General features: G+C 41.2%; 1 protein-coding gene across 3 annotated transcripts in view; it reads left to right on the top strand.

Moving 5' to 3' along the window:
* The window catches only part of LOC138285750 (aldehyde oxidase 1-like), a 388,242-nt gene that overhangs the window by 97,938 nt on the left and 272,774 nt on the right, over positions 1-17,530 (top strand). For 2 of the 3 annotated variants that reach the window (XM_069226090.1, XM_069226088.1), the window contains exons 8-9: positions 1,465-1,548; positions 15,493-15,637. In XM_069226090.1, coding sequence (XP_069082191.1) covers positions 1,465-1,548; positions 15,493-15,637 — 229 coding nt within the window. The remainder of the gene's footprint in view (positions 1-1,464; positions 1,549-15,492; positions 15,638-17,530) is intronic. The other variant, XM_069226089.1, reaches the window with a different exon arrangement.

Raw genomic sequence — 17,530 nt, 5'->3', positions numbered from 1 at the left:
TCATTTCCACTCTATACATAGCACTCCGTGCACCCCCTAATACCCTGCTACAAACAACATACGAAAAATGGAATACGGTGCTATCAAACTCATTGACAATACCAGAGTGGAACTTAGCATTGCGCTCAGTAAAGGAGATCTCTCGCAATGCCAGATTTAGATTCACTCAATTTAACTATATACACCAAGCATACTTAGACCCCCAACGTCTCCATCGTATGTACCCAACACATGAACCAGTTTGCCCGAGATGTGCTACATCCCCAGTGGGATTTTATCACATGGTATGGGATTGCCCGAATTTACGGACTGTCTGGCACACAATCATTGTAACAATTACGGAAATAACAGATTATACCCCACCTGCGACACCGTCCTCTTGCCTGTTAAGTATTCGAACCAAAACACACAAAAAAGACAAATACCTTCACAGGTTCATAGATTTAGCATTTGTGCTATTTAAACGCAGGATAGCCATGTCGTGGAAGTCCCAGGCCCCCCGTCCGTACCGCAATGGTTGAAAGACCTTTTGTTATGGTCTAAGGCAGAAGCTCATCATCTACGGTGGCTCCAGGCACAGGGCATAACAAATTCAGGGGCGGAATATTGGGAGTCATTGGTTTTGAAGGTGGAAGCAAAAAAAGACCTTCATCCACCGTGAACTGGGCAGCCCTCCCTGATAAATACACACAGCCACTATATGTTTATACACATGTCTCGATAACAGCACATAAGCGGACTTGGGCCTGACTTTCAACACTTGATATTCACACTATGATTTGGTCCTTACTATACACATGACACATTACGACAAATATATATTTTAATGCATGCATGGTGATTGTTAATCTTCTCTTTTTTCTCTTTCAATATATGTTATTAATTATTTTTGATTTGCTGATACAGTTTACAGCTTTGTTTACATAAAATATGTATGTTTATATATTCAACAATTTACATATCAAATAGGAAATACACCACGGCAATATGTGAATTTATTGTTCTTTTTTTTTTTCTCTATATGTCAAGACAACACTTATATTTTGATAATTTGTAACAACGTAACACTATATTGTATTGTACTACTCGAATCTAAATATGTGAAAATCACTAATTAAATATACAAAAAAAAATAGTTATAAAATGTGTAGCTAGATATAGATAATCTATACATATTTACCTGTCAGTATTTTTATCCTTGATATTTTGGCTTCAATATCAAGGTATAATGACATTCCCTACTAAATATTCTGAATGCACACCTTTCTAAGTAATGGTGTTGATCAGTTCATCACTACCTGGACAGCATGTACACTCTCTCCTTTTGCTGGCATGCTGGATGATATTGGGATCTTAAACTCTGATGGTCAAAGATTGAATTTTGAACTTGTTGCTCTTGCCATGAAGTCTAAGCAAAGTATGTTTTTCTATAGTAATTACATTTAAAAACACTCTTTTCTTTAGCAGGTCTCCAAAAAACTGAAAATCGAAGGTGCATTCTTACCTTTTGACCCTACTCAAGAGCTCATCTTTCCACCTGAACTCATGGTAAGAGTTTTTGTATGGATCGATGGATGGGTTCTATATTTAGCCTGGAGTTTATTAATCTGGGCTGGATAGTAGCAGTCCAAAGAAGATGCTTGTAGCTACCTTTAGTGTTTTGGTATAGCCCTTGACTGTTGTTTAATTAATCTGGGCATGATTTAGATTTGGGCTCTGAATTGTGGAAAAAGTGAGAATTGGAAGTGAAAGAATTTGTCGGTAGAATGACCTGAGCTACTCTATGCCTAAGATGAGTGAGTCCACTTTCCACTGAAGGAATCCAATGAAGAATCTAGCACTTTCACCACAAAATTTGTGATGAGCAGGTCCTTTGTTTCTTACAAAATACATAACCATGGTGTGAAAAGCAGGCAAACTACACAGCATAAAACATCTTACTTTTCACAGCTACCTAGTAGATTGGGCTGTATGAATATGGGGGATGTGGAAATTGCTCAACAGAAGTTGTTTTTCCAAATGTATTTATTTGCTTGCCGTGGAAGTTCTTTTTCATCAGAGCTTCGTTAGACTTAGAGAATATGAAGTATGTCATGCTGATGAACAACAAAAAAGGCTCTGTTTGTTTAACAACTTTAAAGAGGGCTATCTGCAACTACCAAATCAAAGCTTGACATACTTTTTTTACATAAAAATGCTATTCTGAAGTTTTTGCATGCAACCACCAAAGTTAAAAATGAGTGCTTCTCAATGCAAATTTAAGTACCTAGAGTTTCTTTGTGGTACTCAATTCTGATGTAAAATCCCTTGATAAGACTGCCAGCGGCCTCTGTGCTGTGTAAATTGTTCTCATCAATTTATATTGTTTAGTGAATGAGGTTGGAAACTGCTGAGGTTTGTTGATTTGTAAGTGCTGTCGCCTCCTAAGCCTGGCTATTCTTTTTGGCTCAATATGCTGAGATGACATGAGAAATGAACAGCACACTACCACCCAAAGACATAGAGGCCATCATTTGCGGTTTGGCAGGAAGCCCATCATCCACCAAGGGAGATGAGGTACTATCCTCTGCTGCTCTGGCAGCCCACCACCCACTCGCGGTTACTAGAGATGTCTACCAGCCTGGTCAATATGGATGCAGTTGGCCAGACCTTAGCGGCATCAGATCTTATTCACAGTGCACACCTGCGCATGGAATGTGGCTGTCTTATCTTTAAAGAATTCTGGGATAAGCTTACAAAATACATGGCTAAGCTAAAATTATCTTACCAAACCATGGTCCTTGTATTTCTTTTACTTATAATTTCTATCATACAGACCTAATCCACTGCAGGTTATATCTCTGATCAGTGAAACTGCAAGTTGTAGGCAGGATAAAGGTAAACAAAGCATACAACATCATAATCTGATAAAGCTGATAGACATAGAGTATCAAACTTACATCAACGCTTAAATCAAAACTACTACAGATGTTAAAATTTTATACAGTATCATCATAAATAGGTACTTCACGGATAGGAAAAACATATTAGGTATACATTGACAAAACGTGTCCAATACCATGTGCACTTCACCTTTGCAATAGACATTGTATGAGGAGGTAAAAAGAGCATCCAGTGTCATTATTACAGCGAGGCATGAAGCATTTCATTATGCGGCAAAAAGGCTTAGTGAGTTCATGCTCAATAATGACAGATCCAGTTATCTGAACATCACAAGTTCACATCCCAGCAAGACAAACACAAACTTACATTCTATTGATATTACATACCACAACAATTAGAGAGAGCAAGATCAGTTATTTACAGCACTTAGAAAAGACAGAAGTGTGCTATAAATGTGGTATGAAGCATTATATAAAATCAAGCTATTATTATTCATTACATTAACGCATCATCAACATTACAGTTAATGAGTATAGGACAGATGCACAATTCCTCCTGTCCTGCAAAAGAGGTGTGGAGGTTGAAGAGAATTAATGAGAAGGCTACCTCTGTAGTACTGGTGATATGGATGGGGTTGGGGAGAGGCAACATTCTTCGGTGGAAGAATAATTTTAAATTGTGATACAAAGACGCTTAGGGTATTATTGTACCAAATTCCTTTCCAATTTCATTTATATTTGTTTTCTAAAAGATGTCATTTTTTTGTGGACATCTAAATCTTTTTATACTCAATTCCATATTATTGTTTCACTACTCAAATTATAATAGGTTGACTATGATCTGCTGCAGCATTTTCATCCTTCGCAGGAATCAATGCTTGATGAGGCCAATGGATCTTTGGAACCAGCAAAATTGTGTGATAGAACCAAACAGCAAATTTCAATACAAACCAATTACATTACATAGAATGACCCATGTGGCCATACAAGGAAAACTCCAGTCAAGAATAAAGTTAAGGGGTTTCATTACAAGCTTAAGCTCAAAGTTATATAGGCAAATCCCAAGACAAAGTTGTAAAGATAGAGTATCACCAGGGTTGACCAAAGCGACGAAACAGATTAAGATGAACAAACATTAAGAAAACTAGTCATTCAATAAAGATATCACAGAACATCAGTAAAATTATCTGATGGATAGAAAACAAGTATTGCTCAGTTTTAGCAAGCATTAAGGCAATTTAGATCATCTGAATACAGATCTCTGGGCAAGGGTAAACCCTACAAATTCTCCAATCAGGGACTAACATGTGCTGAGCATAACACATGCGGTCCAAAGGTTCAAAAGGGACATAAAGGATTTGGAAAAGTAAATTTTGGGCTTTAGATCACTAACTAGTGCGGGCAAAGGTAAGTAAAACAAGCATTTGCAATGCACTAGGGTCTCGCATTTGTCGGAGTTACAGCTGTTCACAGTTGTAAACTCCCAACTGGATTTTTATTGCATTAAAACAAAACAGCACGATCGCGCTGCTACAGTTCACACTAATAAAAGTATAGGCAAAAGTGTAATTAACTGAGTAACAAGGTCGATAGTATGCGAAGCGCTGGTCTTCTGCCCAGCAAGATCGCGCTGAGAAAACAGAGAAAAAGTAGTCCATAAACCCAGCCAGCCTTGCATGTTTTCTGTACTTGGTCGCTGCGCTCGAGGAGGGCTAACCACCGGAAAAGGCATGACATATGCGTGCCTTCCACTAATGAAAAGAAGAGGATTCTAACAGACAAGCCAACTTGCCAATGAAAGACACTGACGTGATGTCGACAGGGCTCCGAGCCCTTTTCTATTCCCTAAAGCGCCTCATTAGCGATACGCATGCGCGAGCGCATTCGACGCAGGCTCGACCCTAAAAAGCATCAGCATTTAGAAGCTCGGTCAAGACTCATCCTCTTTGGGCTCGGGAGAAATCCCTAAGTCTCAGCAAGGCATTTCAAAGGGGCATGGGTAGAGAGGGCAATACCTCTCAAAGTCCAAGGGGTCCAACAAATGGGATTCTTAATCTCAAGTCTGACCAAAGTCCAGCTGGGGAACAGTATATTAAACTTCATAAGGCAAGCTGATTTGTTGGATTGTCAGTCCACCTGATGTTGAAGGGGCAACATCCAATAGAAATCAATCATGTGACTCCAACTTGAAACATCTTCATGTTTTCCCAAGTCTCTCTTGAGAACGGTGTCCATCAATGTTCTTCCATACAAATTTGAAACAAATGTGTAAATTGCTAGTTCCCTATTCAAGGTTGAATTTACAAACTATATATTCATAAGACAATAGACATTTATTACCAAACTAATCTTCTCATGGGAATGAAATCTGAAGGAAAAGTTCACGTTAGCAAGATGACTTGACATTTTCTGCTTATTCAAGAAAACAGGGCCTATCAGGCCTCACTTAGGTTAATTCGGGTAAATTAAAACAGCATATTAATACATTAAAATAATGCTTGTTTTAATGCGCAATCTATAACTTCAGCATTAAAAAATCTTCATTAGCATTCATGTGGCAATAACTTTAAAATGAAATAACTTTACCAATACATTTCCATTAGGGTGGTGCAGAAAGGCATTTCTCTGCACATTTAAAACATTACTCATTAAAATTCAATATTGTTTCAATGCAGACTATTAGTTTAGACTCTAAAATATAACATGACAGATTAATTTTTCTAACATGTAATTTTATTCCGATACCACCTATGTGTTAGCTTCTAGTCTAGAGTTCATGTACATTAACACAACCTCTCAGTGAATCACTTTACAGTCAACCTACTAGTACTTTGATTAAAATGCTGCATAAATTGTCACGTATTGATGATCATTGTGATATGAGGGACAGTACTAAGATTTCGGGTACATCAATTCCATTTACGTATTTCCATCAATGAACTCCGTTCTCTTCTCTGCAGCAGCAGAATATCTTCATGTACTTACTAGACTGTATGATTACTGTGGACACCTATTTCACATTGACTTTATGCTATTGTGTACCGCCTGGTTCTCTACCCCCACCCCTCTTATTTTTATCATTCACTTTTTCCTGATAACATAACTTTCAATATCAATGGCACTGCTTTTTAGGTCTGGCTTCAAAACACAGCTGTGTCTGACCTTACATGATAAACCTAAATAAAAACAGTACAATTAAAAATAAGTTCTACAGAAAGGAGCTTTAGCTCCACCTATATGTTGGTGGGTAGAAGTATATGTTGTGATTGTGTAGAGGTTGTGTACTTCCACAGAAAAATAGCTTGTTATCCAAAAGCTGTAACCCTTTGTTTACCAAGCTGTGTGGGCCATAGCTATTTATCAAGTCTAGAGTCTACAGATTTTGTGCTACAACAGAGCTTGACCTTTAGGTCAAACACGTGCCACTGCAAAGCTATATGGCTCCTAAATAATTATGTTGTTTGTACATCTCTGTCAGCAGCGCACATGGGAGGAGGCCAGATGGGGAGGAGGCTGAATAATCAACTTACCTTAACATGGCCCTCCATGAGACAGTGGTGTTTTTTCTTTCTAATTCCTAGTTTTTTCCTAGTTCCTAATTCCTAGTTTTTATTATTTCCTTTTCACAAATTGCATTTCTAATATTTAATGTACTTCAGATTTTATATTTTGTACATATTAAATTACTGTACTTATTTAAAATACTGTAATTTTAAATTACCATTCCCTGAATCCTTAAACAAACCCTGACTGTCCCTTAATGCTATCAATCCCTGAAACCTACAAACTGTTTGCTCCCCTTTACTGCTACCCCTTCCTACCAACCCTTTACTACCCCTTAATGCCATACTTCCCTGAAGCCTGAAAACACTTTACTACCCCTTAACACTACTCATTCATGAATTCATTACCCTTATTACCCTTAACGCTACCCATCAATGAAATCTAAAATCTTCCTACTACCCATTAAAACTGCCCCACAGTGAACCCAAAAAACACCTTACTACAACTTGACTTCCATAAACCTTAAAACTCTCTTACTATTCCTTGACTCTGCTCTACCCTGCACTAAAAAATCCTTACTACCCCTTATCAACCTTCCTTGAACCCTAAGAAATGCTTTCTACTCCTTCCCGTCAATAAACCCCACTCTTTAACCTACACCCTTCCCTGCACTGGAAAAGCTTACTTCCCCTTAACGCTACCCATCTATGAGGCTTAAAAAAACCCTAATGTTCCTTAACACTGACCCCTAAAAACACCTTACTATCCTTTACCTTGAACTTTAAAATTATTTTTCACCCTTTAAGGCTATCCTTCCCTAAACCCTAAAAATGAATTTCTATTGCGTAATGCACTGATCACTAAAAAACCCTTAGTATTTTTTAATGCTCATTCTGAAATCAGGGGGAGCCTGATTGCGAAATACAGGAAGGAATTGCCAATCAAATCAAATTACTGATTCCCCCAGTAATTTCTCATTTGTGAGGTAACCCTTATTACCTCACTTGTGATCCTTATTATTTCTGTCACCTCCTCCCACAGTTATCAATACCCACAACACTGGAAACTCTGGAAAGGAGTTACCAGGCGACATCAGACGCATGACTAATTAAAATTGTTCATAATAAATGCCTATTTAGGTAAGGTTAACCTCTCTTTTTCGCCTGGCTTGACAGAGCAGCTGTCTGGATGACATTTTTAGCAATTCTTTAAAATATGCATAGAATGAAATATGGCTTGGCTCCACCCAGAGAAGTATCACTCGATCACCTCATGCTGTCAGCTGGCGATGTATCATTCCGCCTTCCAGGAAGTGCTTTCATTAGAATGCGCAAGAGATTATTCTAAATCTGAAAAATAAAATTAAAATTTGCGGTTTATCACATTCAGTTACTTTTCTTGCATATGCATTCTACACAAAAAACAGCATTTTTGCTATTTTTTCCAAGCATTGGCAAAGCCAGTAGGAAAGGTTTTAATGTCCACCCTCAGAACTGGCTGTGCCTCCTGAACCTGTTTTGGGTTCAGCTCTGTGTCTGGAGCCAGCTCTACATCCAACTTCAAGATCCACGCTGTTCCTCCTGCATCATTACCAGTCCTAATGCTGCTAATGCCTGAGGAGGACACTGTTCCTAATATATTGTCGAACTTCGATCCAAATTTGTCTCGACCTCAACCAAGGTTGTGCCCTGGAACAGCTCTGGTGTGCCCATACACAGTTCATTCTGATTCTCATGAAACTGTACCCTTATGTAGGGCTGCCCTTCAACACTCCATCAATATTTTGGCTCAGGCTCTGACCTCAGTCAACCAGCTTTTGGTGATGATGGAGATGACGAGGATGACTTACCCCCACATTATGTTGATGATAATTTTAACTTCACCCTACTATGGGCCAGTGAGTTGGATCCTCAGTGGAAGACACAGCCTTATTTGCTATAGTCATCATACGAGCAGCTGAGGGCTTGGATTTACACTTGCCTTCCATGGAGGTGAAAAACACTGTCCCCACTGAGTTTTTGTAGCCTGGACAGATTTCTTCCAAGCCCTTGCTTTCATTCACTAAGCCCTGAATGACACTATCATAGGCACCTGTGGTAAACTTTGTTCCTACTCACATATGAATAGTCAGGTAATATAAGGCCACAGACCGACTCCGGGTGACCCAGCTTTACTGACCCAGCACCCAACTGATGAGAGCTTGGTAGCTCAAGCCTGATTAATCCCAACTCATTTCCTTTGCCCCCATAAAAAAGAGTCAAAGATAATTGAAACTTTTGGGAAACTGATGTTCTCCTTGGCTAGCTTTGCCTTTTAGTCGGTCAGTGCCAGCTGCTTGCTGGGTAGGTACTACCACACATTATTGGATATAATGGCAGAGATTGTGCTGGGAGTCCTGTAAGAATGTGGTGTCAACCTGGCACAAACAATTCAGGATGGCCAAGACGCAGCCAAATACGTTATAAAGTTAAGTCTGAACACTAAAGATTTTTGGGCAAAGCTGTCAGGACTTGCGTGATGCTCCTATACCACTCGTGGAAGAGGTCCAGGTTTTTTTTTGGGTAACTTTCCGACGTCAGTCATGGATATGCTTTTTGAAGGGTCTCATCTATTTGGTGAGAAGGCGAATCAGCACTAGAGCACTTGAAAGAAGGCAGAGCCACAGCGCGCCCTCTCGGCCTCTCTCTCCATGCCAGCAAGTTATTATCTTTAACAGTTTTCCCTCTTTGAGGCCTCACCAGGGGTTTTGCACACAGACCACCACTCCAGCCACAGGTTTTCCAGTCCTACCAGGGTCGGGGATCCAGTAAATAATGTCTTGGCCAACAAGGACACTTACACTTCCATTCTCCGCCTTCTCCAGCAGCAGCTTCCGAGCCATTTTAGTTTGCCCTTCACAGCGCACAACCTATCTGAGGAAGGCAGAATATGGCATTTTCTCCAGGGGTGGCAGCTCATTACATCTGACAGGTGGGTCCTGTAGATAGTTCAATGGGACTATGCCCTGCAGCGGCGGCTTCGCCACTATGGCGGAGCGTCGCCCCACCCCCCCACCACCAGCAGCTGCAAACCTTTTAAAATAAAAGAATAATAAACTATGTTTATTATAATCTTATTGTGAAACGGGGGGGCCATGGGTGCACGGCACTCCCCTCAGTATGCATGTATGTTTCGCCAGCCGTCTCGGGCCAGCCAAACACACATGTGCACTCAACTCTCTCCAACTGGGCAAAGTGTTGCCGGGTTGGAGGCAGCAGGCAGAGGCTCCCACTCTGCCTCAGAGCGCCAAGCCAGGGCGCTCCAGCCAATCTTAACGCTGCTTTCATGCTGCCAGCATGAAACGGGATAACGGAAGGTAAGGTTTTCTTTTAATTATCATTATTTTTGTTTGTCCTTCTCCCTGCCATGCGCCAGGCTGCCCGCCCCTTCTCCCAACCCACCCCCTGCAAGCCGCTACTGGTGTGCTGCCCAGACACTCCTTTCTGACCTGCCACATCTTCCACCCATATCAGAGTGACTTTTGGAGGAGCATTTGTCCATTTTCTTGTTGAAAATACAGGCTCTTTTGGTGAAAGAAGCCAAGGCTCAGTTGCAGTCTCGGAAGTAGGAACCCAGTCTTACTCCAGTTATTTCCTAGTGACGAAAAAGGGCAGGTTCCTTCGTCTTGTTTTAGATCACAAACTTTCAATTTCTTACAGTAGAATGACCAAGTCTGAATGCTCATGCTGGCCCAGGTTCTCTCTGTCCAGGACCCAGGAGACTAGTTGGTAGCAGGAACCTGTAGGGCGTCTAGTTGCATGTTCCCATTCTGCAGTCCCCCAGGCTGTAATTGTAGTTCAAGGAGGGCCAGGAACATTGTCAGTGTGCTGTGCTCCCTTTCAGCCTCATCAGTACTCACAAAAGTGATGGCTGTAGTCGGAGCATATCTTCAGAGGTTGGACATACCAATCTTCCCATATCTGAATGACTTGCTGTTGAAGGCAAGCTCAAGGTCAGTTGTGAACCCCCTTCAGACAAAAGTGAACCTTGTGATATTGTTGGGGTTCACTATCAATATGCTGAAAACAGACCTGATTCCTTTGCAGTGGCTTCCTTTAATCAAGGCCATCCTAAATAAAGTGTGTTAGCAGGCCTTCCATTAGGATCAGCAAGTCCAGGGCATTCGGGCTATGATCCCAATGTTTCAGCCTCAGTGTAGTGTCTCAATGAGGGTGGCATTGAGGCATCTTGGCATATTGGCATCCTGCATCCTGCTCCTCGACTAAGCCTTATGGCTTGTGCGGGCTCTGCAGTGGGATCTGACATCTCTGTGGGCCCAGAAGATTTCAGACATGTTACAGAGAAGACTGCAAAGAAACTGCTTAACCATAATTAAACATGCTGCTGGCCCCTCTTCCTGTTCCAACCAGAGCTGATGGGCTCATCATTGTTGGCTTGACAATGTATTCTGAGGGAGGTAGAGATCGAAAGGACTGGTCTCCAGCAGAGAACCATCTTCACATGAACCTGCTGGATTTGCTACCATTTGCTTTTCCTTGAAAGCCTTCTTGCTATCCATCAAGGAGAGCCTGGTTAAAATCCTCATGGACAACATTATAGCAATGTGGTATTGAGAGAAGCAGGGCTAAGTGCAATCCTGGGCCCTCCTCCAAGAGGTCCTGCACCTCGAGAACTGGCTGAATTGTCAGAACGTTTGCCTGCTCATGCAGCACCTAGAAGGATCTTTAATCTCTAGGGTGGGCGAACTCAGCCAGCGATGCCTAGCGGATCATGAATGGCAGTTACATCTGGAGGTGGTACAAGGCATCTTCCGGCAATAGGGAGAACCCTGGCTTTATCTCTTCACCACTACCAAGAAAAGCAATAACATCACTTTTGCACCCTGGAGTTCCCAAGAAAGCTCTCTCTTGGTGAGGCGTTCCACTGAGATTAGAGAACAGGAATCTGGTAAGCCTTCCCGCTTCTACTTCTTCTGCCCTCAGTTCTGAAAAAGATCACAAACAACTGGGCCAAAGTCATCCTAGTGGATCCAGATTGGGCAAGGAGAGTGTGGTGCTCAGAACATCTGGGGACGAGCACCTGCCCTCTGATGAGGCTGCTGCTTCGGGAGAATATTCTTTCGCAGAAGCAGCAGGACAGGAACTTGCATCTAGGGTTGTGCCATCTACACCTTCATGAGTGGAAATTGAATGATGGCTATTGTCTTCATCCGATCTCACATTCAAAGTAGTGGATGTCATTTTTAAGCTTGACACCCTTCTGCAAAGTCTGTCTACAGTGGACACTGGGACAAGTTTGTGACTTGGTGTGGCATTCGTAATACAGAACCTTTGTGGTCCAAACTGGTGGATGTATGGTTGTTTGTTGTCTTTCCCAGGAATGACTTGCAGTGTGCACTGTCAAACGTTACCTATCTGCACTTTATACCTTTTTGTGTTTATCATATGATCCATACTTATTTAAAGTACCTGTTGTGATGTGATTCTTTGAAGACTTAGGCCCCATATTTATCACTATTTCATGCAATGCAGCAAGCCACCTTGCTGCGCTATGTGAAAAGAAGAGGGCAGGAACGCACCGTATTTAACATTATACAGAGCATTCCTGCTCTCAGCCTGCGCTGGCACACAAACTGCTGCCTAGCGCCAACACAGGCACCCTTGCACTCTGGTGCAAGGGTGCCTCCGTTGTAGGCAGGACTTTTTTTGTGAAGGAAGGGGCAGAATGTAACACACTTAGAAAGAGGAAACAATGAGGAGAAATAAATATATTTCTCACAGATTGCACCTCTGGTCAGGAGGTGTACAATTCTGATGCATTCTCGGGTCTACCAGTGTTGGTAAATCAGGGAATGTGTCAGAAGGTGGATGCGTGGGAACACCCACACTCCACCCATGGCATGCATTCTTTCCACAGAGTAGCCCAAGGCAGTGATTAGTGCTACCCTGCGTTACTCTAGATTTAGCAAGTCACTCAAGGTGGCCTTGTGTGGCCTGACAAATCCCATTTTGGTTTTGTGTCACTCTTGTGTTGCGCTAGGGTGATGCAAAGCCCTGATAAACATGAGCTTTATTTTCATATATTTCCTCTTAAAGCTCTTAAAGCCTTTGTGATGCCAAATCTTAATTTGATCCTTACTTTTCTTATGGTTACCCCTTTTGAGCTGAAACACAGCTGCCCTCTACGCCTTTTGACTCTCGGGATGACTTCAGCTCTTTACAAAGGGAGCTTCAGGATCTTTCAGATCAGCCTCCCTGCACTTCCTTCTTTCAGTATAGCCTTGGGCTGAGGACTAGAGTGGCCTTTCTATCCAAGGTTGTGACTCCCCTTCACATTGGACAGTCTATCACACTCTTTTGAACCCCCAAAAATGTTGATTTTTTACATTGATCGTAAGAAAGACCATTGGGTAGGTGATCATCTATTTTTCTGGGGTTCTCTGGAGCAAAGAAAGGCAAAACATTCAGAAAAGGGCTTTGACTAGAGGCATAGTACTCTGCATTGAGATCAGCTATGCACTTGCCAAGAAGCAGCCTGCAGGACAACACAGGGACAATTCCACTAGTGTCAAGGCTGCAACCACTGCATTGATGTGCGGGTGTCTGTTCTAGACATTTATCAGGCCACCACGTGAGTGTCAGTGCATATATTCATGACAGTCAAGCCCAATGAAAACGGCCTTTCAGCCACTCAGTCCTGTAGGACGTTTTGATTTCTGACATTCAACAGACCAACAACATCTTGGGGTGTTCCTGCTGCGGTATCTAGCCTATGGTGGTGAAGAATCTGAAGTTAGAAGTATCCATCAGAAAAAAAAAGTTACTTACCTTGGGTACCCTGTTTCTGGTGGATGCTTTATCTACTCATAGATTGCTTGTTTCTATTGGCAGAAAGAGAAAAAAATTCAAAATGAATGTCAGTGTGTCACAAAGTATTCATGCACAATTAGGCGTGGTAATCTTGGAATGTTTTTTCGGGATGAAGAAAATCTTTCCAAAACGTTGGCCAATTGTGTTTCATGGCATATTTGCAAGATGCCCACCAGTGCTTCAGAAAGCATGTGCACTTATGCACATGCATAGGTGGCCATCTTGAAATAGTTTTTCTACTAAAGAAAAAGCATTCCAAGATTGCCATCCATGTACGCACATGCATCATGATGCACCAGCAGCCTTTTAAAAATATTTTTGTAAACTTTAGTCTATCATTACAAGAAGGTCAGCACCCATTTTAGAATGGTCACTTTAAAAAAAATTATGTATGCAATGTTGCACACTGAAAAATAAGTGAGCTGAGGCATTCCAAGATGTCTGGTGATGTACACACGTGTGCATATGCATTGTGACGCACCAGTGGCCATTTTGCCATATTTTTGTTTACCATTTGAAATGGTAAACCTTAGTTCACCATTTCAAATTGCCAATGCCCATTTTAAATGTTAATTTTTTTTTTAAAGTAGACATGATACCCCACACTGAAAAAAACATCTGCCCAGTAGCAGTGTGCAGTTGCCATGCCCCTGCGAAAGCAATGCAATTAAAAAAAAAGAAAAAAAGCATGCACTAGCGAGAGTGCCGCTGTCAGGGGTGTGAGGCCGAACCATGTAGTACAAATGCGAAATGAGAAAAAGAGTTCCCTCATGTCAGCAGTGGAAGGATACATCTTATCCAATCAAAAGAATTGTAAAGAAGCTGTGCTGTAATGGCAGAACACAACTAGGAATAGGGAGCAAAGCCATCAAATCCAGAGCACGGTACAGTGATACACAAGAAATTGATCTACTCATGTGCAAGGGGCCAACTCAAAGTCCACTATATGCATTGCATTGTTTATCATAGCTGTTCACCAAAATATACTAAAGCTACCTGTAGGTAAGCCCTAAAAGGGTAAATGTGGATACCTGCATGTATCAGCCACATTACTTCTTTGTACTGTATCTTTTGCTTATGACCCCCATAAACAAGTAAAATCAACAAAGGGAAAAGTATCACATTGTGGTTATAGTTACAAAAGCCATTACAACAAGAGCTGGAAAATCTCATGAAGATCACAAAAGTCATATAATCTGGAACCTCTTTCTAGATTCGTATATGGCATGCATGATTTTATTCACTTTAAAATTACATATAAATTACTATATGTAAATATTGTTTATTTAAGACTGGTCTGTTTCTTGTATCATGGTAAACCCTGCAATTCGGTGCACTGGAAATCCAAGGGCCAGGTTGATGTAAGATGTTTTGTTCCATATACTGTGCAGATCACAGAATATTTCCCTCTTATCATGAATTAATCCCTTTTTGGCACATGTGAGTCAGTTGTTAATTTATTCTTAGATTACACTCTTTTCACCAATGGGTAAACAATATTAACTGACACCTACTTGTGATACATTACAATTAGGTGAACAGCAAGTAGTATTGTGAAAGTGATGACTGTGTTGTGCATAAACGAGTTTAAAAGTACAAGTAGAGCTGCGAACAGCACCAATGACTGAGGGACTGAGCTCCCTTTGCACGTCTTCCCTTCAGTGAAGTAAAGAAATTAACAATAAAAATATTCAAGATATGTATGGTGCAGGAGAGATATTGAGTCTCTGAGTATTAAAAATGTCTAATTCCATATTTTGCAAAACCATTAGTGGAGTTTCTTTATTGCTGGAGCGCATCTCTGGAATAGCCTTCTATAAGTAGTGTGGAATGTGAGCAGCCTTGGTACTTTTTAGACTAAGATCGAACCTTGTTTGTTGTTGGATACCAGTCTCACGGCCTGATTTAGATCCTGGCAGAGGGGAGTTCTCCGTCACTAATGTGATGGATATCCCGTCCGCCATTTAACGATCCCATTAGAGCCTATGGGGATCGTAGTACGGCAGATGGGATATCCGTCACATTTGTGACAGAGTAACCCTCTGCCAGGATCTAAATCAGGCTCTCACTCTTTCAAAAGTCATAAACATTATTACTCGATTTGGCACAATAATTATGTGTCCTAACACGTTGTGAGGAGAAGTCGTGTCTTATGGGGCGTATGTGGGACACTGAACTGTTCATTTACACTCAAACTTTCCTTTTACTTTGCCTCCTGACTTTCTGCCTTACAACAGATAATGGTGAGAGACCAGAAGAAAAAGAAACTGTTTTTCCAGGGCGAAAGAATGACCTGGATTTCCCCTGCGACACTTGCCGAACTCCTAGACCTGAAAGCAAAGTACCCCAAAGCACCCCTTGTTGTTGGGAATACAAGTGTTGGTAAGTTGGAAAAAGGACATACATAAAACAAAAGCAATGGATAACTTACTCACTTTTTAAGTACACTCATGCAGCATCTGCACAAGGAATTAGGACCTTCCCCTTTGTGGCCAGAACTCTACTAGCACTCTCAATGTCTTATACAAGCCCAGTCTATCTTTAGCACTCCTTCATTATACCATGTAATAAATGGTGTGTGTGGTTTTGTTTTTTAACTCCCTCCCATGGCACTGCCATATTACAGAAGAGTTTAGTTTAGTTTAGTGGATTTATAGAGCGCATGGCTACCGGGAGGCATTCCAGTGCTAAAAGAGGAACGGAAGAACCAAAACACGTAACTTAACTATGCTGAGAAAAGAAGAGTCTTCAATTTTCTACGGAAGGAAAGTTCAGAACTATACTGTCAGAGTGCCGGGGGAAGGGAGTTCCATATATTAGCTGCTCTAAAAGCAAAGGATCTGCCTCCCCATCTAGCTTTCCTAATAGGACAGGTATTGATTAAAGCCAAAAAAGAAGATCTAAGAGATCTTCAGGGAGTGTAAGGAGTAATAATTTGTCTAAGGAAGGAAGGACCTTTAGCATGTAGAGCTCAGTGCACGATACACATTGCTTTAAAATTGATCCTTTGCTGGATAGAAAGCCAGTGTAGGGAGGTTAAAGCTGGTTTGGCAGATAGATGTCTGGGAATGTTCATAAGAAGGCGAGCTGCTGGATTTTGAACTACATGCAATCTTAATACAGAGGTAGGAGAGCTCCAAAACAGAACATTCCCATAGTCCAGGCGGGATAAAATATGGGCCTGAGTGATGAGTCTTCTGGCAAGAAAAGGTAAACATTTAAAGATTTTCCTGAGGATTCTTAAAAAATTGAAGCAAGTGGCCGCATGTTTTTTGCCATGAATTCCATTATAAGGCGAGAGTCTAACCAGACACCTAAGCTTTTTATTGTTTCCTTTGGAGGGGGGAGATCATTCAGTCTATTTGAGATAGAGATAGGGGATTTAAGTAGGGAAAAATTCCTAACCAACATGACCTCAGTTTTTTCATCATTTAGTTTGAGCTTACTACCTGCGGATAATATCTAGCAATCTCTGAGAGACAGGAAGCTAGAGAGGCCTGGTCAGAGTTTACCTTGGTAGAAAAAGAGAAAACTAACTGGGTGTCATCCGCTTATGATATAACGGATAAACCATAGGGTTCTACCATCTTAGCCAGGGGAGACATGTAGCTGTTAAAAAGAGTGGGGCTCAGAGAAGAGCCCTGAGGAACCACACAGTTAAGGGGAAAAATATTGGAAAAGAGTGACCTATCCAGGACTTGAAAAGGACCTATATTCCAAAAACGAGGAAAGCCAATTCAAAGTGGTACCCTTAATTCCTGCTCGGGTAATTCTTTCAAGAAGAATTTTTTGATCCACTGTATCGAAAGCAGCACTCAAATCTAATAGAATGATTGCGGCGTAACCACCTGCATCTAGACGTTGCTGAGTGTCTTCTGTCACCACCAAAAGGGCAGATTCTGTGCTATGTTGAGGTCTGAAGCCCATCTGGGTGGGATGAAGAAGCTTATGCTCTTCCAGAAAACCTGTTACTTGTTTATTAACATGTTTTTCAATTATTTTGGATGCTATTAGAAGGAGAACAATAGGCCTATAGTTGCTGAGTAGAGAAGCATCTAGCATAGGCTTTTTCAATAAAGGTTTAATGATAGCATGTTTCCAGGTTTGTGGTAGTTTGCCAGTTGAAAGGGATTCATTAAGGATATTAGTTAGAACAGGCACTATAAAATCTGCACCTTAGGCTAATATGGCTGGAGGGGCAGGATCTAAAGGAGATCCTGATTTTGTTTTCGACAGATAATCCCTAAGTAGTTCTCCGGTCATTAGCTGAAAAAC

Source organism: Pleurodeles waltl, chromosome 3_1 (assembly GCF_031143425.1).
Source record: "Pleurodeles waltl isolate 20211129_DDA chromosome 3_1, aPleWal1.hap1.20221129, whole genome shotgun sequence".
NCBI classification, from domain to species: Eukaryota; Metazoa; Chordata; class Amphibia; order Caudata; family Salamandridae; genus Pleurodeles; species Pleurodeles waltl.
This window is presented reverse-complemented; position numbering and strand designations above follow the sequence as displayed.